The 8,605-nt window shown below is 44.4% G+C and overlaps 1 protein-coding gene across 1 annotated transcript in view; it reads right to left on the bottom strand.

Annotated features, from left to right (window-relative positions):
* Positions 1 to 288: 288 nt before the first annotated feature.
* Positions 289 to 8,605, bottom strand: part of TULP1 (TUB like protein 1) — a 35,743-nt gene continuing 27,426 nt past the window's right edge. Inside the window, exons 12-16 of the mRNA XM_079982512.1 lie at positions 7,508 to 7,616; positions 5,819 to 5,917; positions 4,515 to 4,686; positions 714 to 1,868; positions 289 to 453 (exon numbers count right to left, since the gene is read on the bottom strand). Coding sequence (XP_079838638.1) covers positions 1,735 to 1,868; positions 4,515 to 4,686; positions 5,819 to 5,917; positions 7,508 to 7,616 — 514 coding nt within the window. The 3' untranslated portion in view covers positions 289 to 453; positions 714 to 1,734. The remainder of the gene's footprint in view (positions 454 to 713; positions 1,869 to 4,514; positions 4,687 to 5,818; positions 5,918 to 7,507; positions 7,617 to 8,605) is intronic.

Below are 8,605 nucleotides of genomic sequence, written 5' to 3'. Positions count from 1 at the left end.
AGCATGTTAAGCTAGATCCTTTTCACATGTACTGCTGGCAAGCCAGGTGTCCCCCATCTTATATTTGTGCAGCTGACAAATATAGAATCTTACATTTGTCCCTATTGAAATTCATTTTGTTTGTTTGGGCCCAGTTCACCAAGGTCACCTTGAATCCTGATTCTGTCTTCTGCACAGAACTTTGGTGGGCCCTGCCCCTTCAGCTCCCATGGCTTCACATAGATGACACCCCTGCTTAGCAGGAAGGAGGATGGGGACTATACTAGAATTAGCTGGCTCTGCCTGCCATTGGCTAGGCTCTACCTACTGTTTTGGCTACCTGCATTCCATCTCACTAGTCTCAATGGGCACTGGTCGCCACTGGTTTTGAGAGGTCGCCCAGCTCACCCAACAATCCCACAGCAGTACTGAAAGTAAGCTGTTAGACGCCAGAGTTACAAATAACAGTGGTACCTTGGGTTACATACGCTTCAGGTTACATACGCTTCAGGTTACATACGCTTCATGTTACAGACTCTGCTAACCCAGAAATAATGCTTCAGGTTAAGAACTTTGCTTCAGGATGAGAACAGAAATCGAGCGGCGGTGGCGCGGTAGCAGCGGGAGGCCCCATTAGCTAAAGTGGTGCTTCAGGTTAAGAACAGTTTCAGGTTAAGAACGGACCTCCGGAACTAATTAAGTACTTAATCTGAGGTACCACTGTATACAAATACAAATCAAATAAATACCCCAAAAGCAACTTATACATTTACATCTAACTAATTTAGATTAGTAGCTAGGCAGACCATGATTTTTAAAATGTCAAGAAATTGGAGCTTGTCCCACCACTTACTCTTTTATTGATGGTTATCAGTGGAGAGAAAAGAAACCCCAGCATTCCACATGTAAATTATAAATTATCAAAGAGAACCCACCACACCACCAATAATCTAAAGAAGTCAAATTCTCCTGGGATTCAAAGAACCAAACAATGGCTAGTCTTGACTGTTAAGTATATATATACACAGGAAGTGACTATCTGATAGCCTGAGACCATTAGCTGGTTCCAAATCCCTTGGCAGTAAGTACCGTATTTTTTGCTCCATAAGACTCACTTTTTCCCTCCTAAAAAGTAAGGGGAAATGTGTGTGCGTCTTATGGAGCGAATGCAGGCTGCACAGCTATCCCAGAAACCAGAACAGCAAGAGGGATTGCTGCTTTCACTGCACAGTGATCCCTCTTGCTGTTCTGGCTTCTGAGATTCAAATTTTTTTTTCTTGTTTTCCTCCTCCAAAAACTAGGTGCGTCTTGTGCTCTGGTGCGCCTTATAGAGCGAAAAATACGGTATCTTAACAGAGACTATTTTTCCTCTGTTTTGTTTTGTAGCGTCCTAGAGTTATGGACCTTCCAGAACACTGCAGCGTAAAGCAGCTGTTTTGCTGGGGCTTGAGCACTGTTTCTTTTACAAGGCAAATGCCAAGGACATGTGTGTGCATATGGTGTTGCCAACTAAACCTACTCTGTGAATACGTGTTCATGCTTATTGATTCTGTAAGTTCTTCCTCTTCTTCTTCACCCAGTTGCATGTTGGAAACATTCAGCAATACCAGTAAAGCTGTTCTTTCTGTTCACACTATCTCATTTGCTTTATATCATCAGACAAATTCTTGTCCGCAGCAGACAGTCCAGATAGAAGGGGCTTTGTTTTGATTCCGCCTCTCTGGCCCAGACTCAGGACAACCTGGCCATGATGTGCTACTCGCAAGCCAGCTTCCCATCAAAGCTGGATAGGGCGATGGCAAAAGCTTGCACAGCACACAGTGGGTAGTTGTAGTCCAGGGTGAAAGTATCATCAGCTACGCGGCCAAACTGCAAGACGATGTAGTCCACTGTAGGAAAAGAGGTGAACACACCATCATTTCAGCAGATGGACCAAAAATAGGCTCTGCTACAATGCCATAACCCCCACCCCAAAATGAGTAATGACAACTTCTGGTCCTCTGTGCCTTCCAGTTGAAAAAGACTCTTCACCACTGGCCCACTGTCATAAGAAGAATGGGGTTCTGGAGAAAGGCCCATTTCCAGAGCTGCCAAACTTTCATGCTCCCCCCCCAAAAAAACCTTGTAGCATTTCTATCTTGACCAGAACCTTTTGATGTTATTATCTTGGCATAGCTGCCTCCAGACATTTGAAAGGAAGTTGGATGTTCCTAAGATGTCGTCACCAGAGGTGACTTCCCAGAGAATGCCTGAAGAGAACAGGTTTTCTACCATATGGCTTATATCTCTATTTCCAGTGCTAAGGGAGTATGGCTCACATGGAGCTGAACAAAACCTTTTTATTCCGGACCCTCCTATTCAAATGCTAAGGAGAAAAGAACAGGATGGGACAGGGAAGAGAACAGCAGAGTTCAGGAGTTGACTGGCCACCTGCTGGGCAATGAATGCCTGCTGCTTCTTCAACAGAGCTACCAAGTAAGTACATTTCTTTTTTCCAGCTGGGTGGACAGAGCACAAGACCCAATATGTGCTGCCTCCCCCCTAGAGACCTGCCCCCTCACCAGAATTCCTAACCAAGACATTTGTGGCATTCTAGAGGTCTCTCTGACTCACTGCTTCGGTCATGACTCCCTTTGTTACCAGTGAGAGCAACAAGAAATCTGTAAAAATAACTGGGGCCCTGAGCAGGTTCTTTCTGTCCTGTAATCCTACACCCAAGACAGTAACATCCCCTGATTGGGCTGGACAGGTGACAAGCAGACAAGTCATACACTCGGCGAAATTGCTTGGCTGCCTATGTTTGTTGCTCTCATGTGAATTCTGCAGGGTGCTCACAGCCCCAGCACTCACAAGGGGGATGGAAGTGTCAACGTTTTGTCCTCTTTTTGTATCAAGAGCTGCTTCTTTGATCCTGGAATCCCTTGTTCTGCCTATAGAATATGCTAACTCAAAATATCAACACTGTGATTAGAAAAACACCCTTTAGATCTTTATTACATAAAGAAGCCAGCACTATTTGCACATGCCTCTTGAGTGAAATCAATGCAGACCTTGGCATCTTGTACCCCAAAGTATTTCATGACTAATTGGAAATGCCAGAACAGTTCTTTTGAGTTGGAGGCTACATATCAATTGGGCAATTAGTGCCCAAGTGGTACCTGTTATTGGCCATTTTGGATTAGCCCCATCAGAAACTGGATGACTATCTTGAGTAATCAGGAACACCTTGTGTACGCATCAGAGTTTACGAGTGTCTCATAAATTAACACTCAAAAGTTTGAAGCGTACCCAGGAAGAATTCCAACCTCAAACAACTTAGAGACAAAACCAGACGAAAGCTTGGCTCCAAGTCATTCAGCAGTTCCAAGGGGCTTAGCAAGGAACCCAAACCCTTATTATTCCTGTCTTCCGACTGTCATGCTCCCTCTCGTGGATGATTTGTGCATGCCTCGCTTCCTGTCTACATTTAGGCAAACTCCTTAGAGAGTTTGGTGGCTCGTTCAGGTCTGGTTGTAAAACTTAACACATTCCCAAATTGTGATTACAGAGTACAGGCTTCAGGAAGGTTCTTCTCACAGCAGATAGGTCAGGTATCCTTGTATCTGGAAAGTGGACATTCTGGTTTCCTCTGGCCTAAATTACACAACAACTCAGGCAACTTATTTCCAAACTCTGCTGCCTTTTCTTTTTAGGTCAGTCCTGGTCCACACATGTACTCTGTGACATGGTTGGCATTTGGGGGGGAAACACAACCAATTGCACATAGGCAACTCCATGTGGCAAGTCATTCACGGGAAGGAGCTTCCCGTGCAATCACAGAGATTGTCAACATACTCTCTCTCATCTGAACCTCCTCCTGAGTGTTGGTTTCACACAGCTGCAGTTTCAAGTGGCTACTATGCCACAGATAGATGTATGGTTCAGACATGAAGTGGTCACCTGAGCATGCCATTATGTGTGGCAAACAGTCCTTTTGAAGCCATTGTGTGACCACACAGCCCTCATACAGCAGACACAATTTCAAGTCTGCTTTGACACTCAGCTAGCATCTGAGTCAAAAGCATCTGCTTATCCAGCTTTCTGCATGCCTTGTCTCCAAATCTGATTGGTCCTATAACTATTGTTAACAATGAACCAGCATCCCAAGCAATTTATTTGCAAAGCATAAATGTGAGAGAAAAGCAAACCCCAACATAGGTAATATAATGATGCTGTCATTATACCTTTCCTTTCTGCCCCATCTCTCTTCAGATTACAAGCTGTTTGTTGAAATGGAGAGTATAATACAAGGACTACCTTGCTCCATACACTTTATTGCCTAGAGTAGCAATAATTCCAGAGCCAATCCTGGTTGACCTCCTAAGTTAGCACAATGTAGGATTGCTCCATCGGTAGAGCAGGAGAATCTCAGGGTTGTGGGTTCAAGCCCCACGTTGGGTAAAAGATTCCTGCATTTCAGGGGACTAGATGACCCTTTGTGATTCTTTGAGGTCTGCCTTCACTCTTACGGGCCAAGAGAATTCCATAGGACTTACCGTCATTGCTGTGGACAATCTGGAAGTTCTTGACGGAGGCATGAGTAACTCTGCCATGGAAGTTGAGCACATAAGACTGGGTCTCGTCATTCCACACTGGGGCTTTGTTATGCAGTTCGATTAAGTTGTCCATTATCCTGTTCTGCCATCTGATGAGCAGCCCATCATTATCCTGGCAAGAAATGTGAGAAAAGCACAAAATTAAATCATTTCCAAACACACTTCAGTGCCAGCTGCAGCATTTGGTTTATCTGTCTGTGGATATACCTTTCTGGTTCCCAGAGATAAGGGACCTTGTATAGTATTATAGTGTTATACCTCACTATCATTTTATTTTATTTTATGTGGGAATGAGAGGACTGATTAAGAAATACAGTGGTACCTCGGATTACATACGTTTCAGGTTACAGACTCCGCTAACCCAGAAATATTACCTCGAGTTAAGAACTTTGCTTCAGGATGAGAACAGAAATTGTGCAGCAGCAGCAGGAGGCCCCATTAGCTAAAGTGGTGCTTCAGGTTAAGTACAGTTTCAGGTTAAGAATGGACCTCCGAAATGAATTAAGTACTTAACCCGAGGTATTACTGTAAAATAAAATAAAATCAGGGTCATAAATGGCACCCACTGCAACACTTATACTGAATGTGGGCTGAGATGCAAATGGACCCACCTATCGCAGCTTCCTCAAGGCCACCAGTGTGGCCAAAACAAAGGTGCAGGACTCTGAATGTGGAAAATCACTTGCAATTCCACTTGTAACTTAAAATAGCAAAACAGTAATTGGGTAGCACTAGGAACATCCTATCATGATAGGATACTAAGGTTCCAGGATATTAAGGGTGTCATGCTATGGTGAGCATCCCATCAGTGCAAGGATATCAACTTGCTAGACGGAATGACCCCTTTTCCTTCCCCTGTTCTGAGGATTCTTCCCTCTGAGCCAATTGGGGGGAGGGCCTGCAGAGAGAGGACAGAGGGGGAAAGCCCCCTTTGTGACAGTGGAAGACCTCAGACAGTTTGCACTGAGGGGACTTGTTAGGTGTACTGTACCCCAAGTGTGTACACAGCACTGAGAGACACCTGCCAATCCTTCCAAGGTCTTCTGCCCCTCCTAATTTTAGTTGCTCATATTTTTTGAATGGAGATCCCTGCCCCCTCTGGCCCTGGGGGCCCTTTTTATTGTTCCATTGGTGGTGCCAGGCTGGCTGGAGACCACAATTCTGGCACTTAGGCATCAAAATCTCCCTTTCCCCAGATTGCCTCTAGGATTGTGTCGTAGATGCTTATCATGTTGGTAACTTACATTTCGGGGTCGGATTGGCACCCTCTCATTGTCTGAATTCATTCCAGGGATAATCACTGTCATTTTTCGAGGTCCCTTGAACCCTAATACATTTGTCTCCTGAAACAGAAACCCCAGAATGCTTATAACTCAATCACAGTCATATATCCTCAAAACATGATTAATTTGTTTATATTCCCCCAAACTATCTGATTCGTAACAGCTTAAAGCAGCTATCTTGTCAGTCTCAAGCTTGTGCTACAGCTTTGCCATGATAGTGTTGCATCCTCCCAACATATAAAACAAAAATAACATTGATATAACATGAAAAGGAGTTAGATACCACTGATTTTTTTAAAAAAACAAAACAAAACCCTTCCTTTCTCTGCCTTCTTAGCCTGGCAAGAGTATTTACCAGTGATGATCAAATGTCAGCATGTGGGATCTACCTTTTTTTGTTTGTTTAAAGAATGTTTTTATTATACGCTTCACAGTTTATTTTGTGTATGGAGAAGAATGGCTGTTTGGCAATACACTCTAGCTGAGAACTATTTGTATATCTGGAGGAAAAAAAAACTAATAAAAAGTACTTAAATAATAATAAAGACCCAAGGTCCACCAAGCAGAGTCAGATGCAAAATAGTGGCTCAGGAGAGAAGAAATACATTTAGAATTAAAGAACAGGGTGCCTCTGAGCACATGCTGCTCAGCTCAATAATTTGTTTTCAGGGCCAGGATCTATCTTCTGCTTGTCCCTAGCCTAGAGAATGGAGGAGATATTGATGATATGAAGGTGCTTGCATCTGGAGATGGCAAGCATGATTGTTCTGTTAGGTAAACACTATTGCTTATTATTTCCCCTCTAAGAATTCTGGATAGTGCAGTTTAACCCTATCAGAGTTATAATTCCAAGCAACTCCTAACCAACTACCATTCTTAAAAGGGCATGAGCCTTGAGAGAAGCCCTGGAGCACCCATGTCCGCAAAAATGGAGTCGGGTGTAGCTTGTGCCAGCTGCAGCATTTGCTTTACCTGTCTGTGAATGTTGATACCTTTTTGGTTCCCAGAGGATAAGGGACCACCCTTGGCTGGACTGAAATATGGCAGGGTGGTTTAAAAAGTAAGCGGATTGGACAGGGACTTGGCTAATGTAACACATGCCTTGGAAATATCTAGGTTAGATTTGAAAAGGCATCAAGGTATGACAAGCATAACTCCACCCCCAGCCTTGAATTATCCCCAGCCACTCCATGCAATGTAGACCCTGCAGATTTTACCTGCATTGGGTGACACTAACTGGTTGGTATTAAGACTCTGTTCCACTCGGGAACAGTTTTTACAGCAGACAAAGAGTTCTCAAGCCTCCCTTGGGAAAGGTACTCACAAGCATATTCTAGCCCAGGGGTAGGCAACCTAAGGCCCGGGGGCTGGATGCGGCCCAATCGCCTTCTCAATCCGGCCAACGGACAATCCGGAATCAGCGTGTTTTTATATGAGTAGAATGTGTCCTTTTATTTTAAATGCATCTGTGGGTTATTTGTGGGGCATAGGTGTTTGTTCATATTTTTTTTTTCAAAATATGGTCTGGCCCACCACATGGTCTGAGGCCCACAGCTGAAAAAGGTTGCTGACCCCTGTTCTAGCCACTGCAAGCAGCTGCCCAGGAGATTATGGCTAGAAAAGATGGAGTGGCACAATGTGGTTCCTTACATAAACAACAGCTGCAAGCTCCTGGCGCACATTTGACCAATCCGAATTTGCTCTGTCAGGATTCACGCCATTATCAAACACCGAAAACCGAGTGCCCATCAAATTGGATCTAAAAGCAAAACAAAAAACCACAACAGCAATCAGGCAAAGCAGAGGAGGGTTTCAGAGTCAAGGAGCCCCTTTGCACAATTACCCCTTTCCTGTTAAAATAAACACCGTAACATTGAGTTAACTAGGTATACTGTGCATCAGTGTGGGTATAGTATATATGTGTGTGTGTGTAAGAGAGGGAGGGAATATGGGAGTGGGATGGGATAATGAGGGAATGGAAAGGTCACTCAATCAGGGCATCTTCAGTATTTCCAAATGCCCAGGCCTATTAAATTGCGACATGTCTCTCCTCTGGATAGAACCGGCTAAACCACTTCTGCCCTGCCCTGAGGGACAATCTTGATACCATATCTGATAACAGGGTGCGTCTGGCTTGCTGGGCTAGGGGTGTAATTATTGACAAATCTCCGCACCAGGGGAAAGAGAGGCCACACTTTAAGGGAGTGGCTGCAACTTGATGGCAAGCTCAGGTTTTGCATGCCAAAGATCCCAGGTTCAGTCCCCAGCATCTCCAGGCAGGGCTGGCAAAGACTTCTTGATCACTTAATCTAGATGGACCAATGGTCTGACTCTGCATAAAGCAACTTCCCGTATTCTGGACATTTTTTATTTACCTGTGATCACCATCTGCAATGTAAATATGCAAAGACTACCCTACCCTACCCTCACATATAAGCTTGTTTGCAATCAGAGTCCTGCTACTTGGGAAGTCAGTATGGGCTGCCCAAATAAGCTAAAGTAGCACTTAAAATGTGGGACTTTAGCCATGCAACACTGTAAACTGCCACGCACATTTATGGTGCTGTATACACAATCATGAGGGACGCGGGTGACGCTGTGGGTTAAACCACAGAGCCTAGTACTTGTGGATCAGAAGGTCGGCGGTTCGAATCCCCATGCCGGGGTGAGCTCCCGTTGCTCGGTCCCTGCTCCTGCCAACCTAGCAGTTCAAAAGCCCGTCAAAAGTGCAAGTAGATAAATAGGTAC

This window comes from Podarcis cretensis, assembly GCF_951804945.1.
Source record: "Podarcis cretensis genome assembly, chromosome: 6".
Lineage (NCBI taxonomy): Eukaryota > Metazoa > Chordata > Lepidosauria > Squamata > Lacertidae > Podarcis > Podarcis cretensis.
Note: the sequence above shows the minus strand (reverse complement) of the source record. Positions and strands in the feature narration are given on the sequence as shown.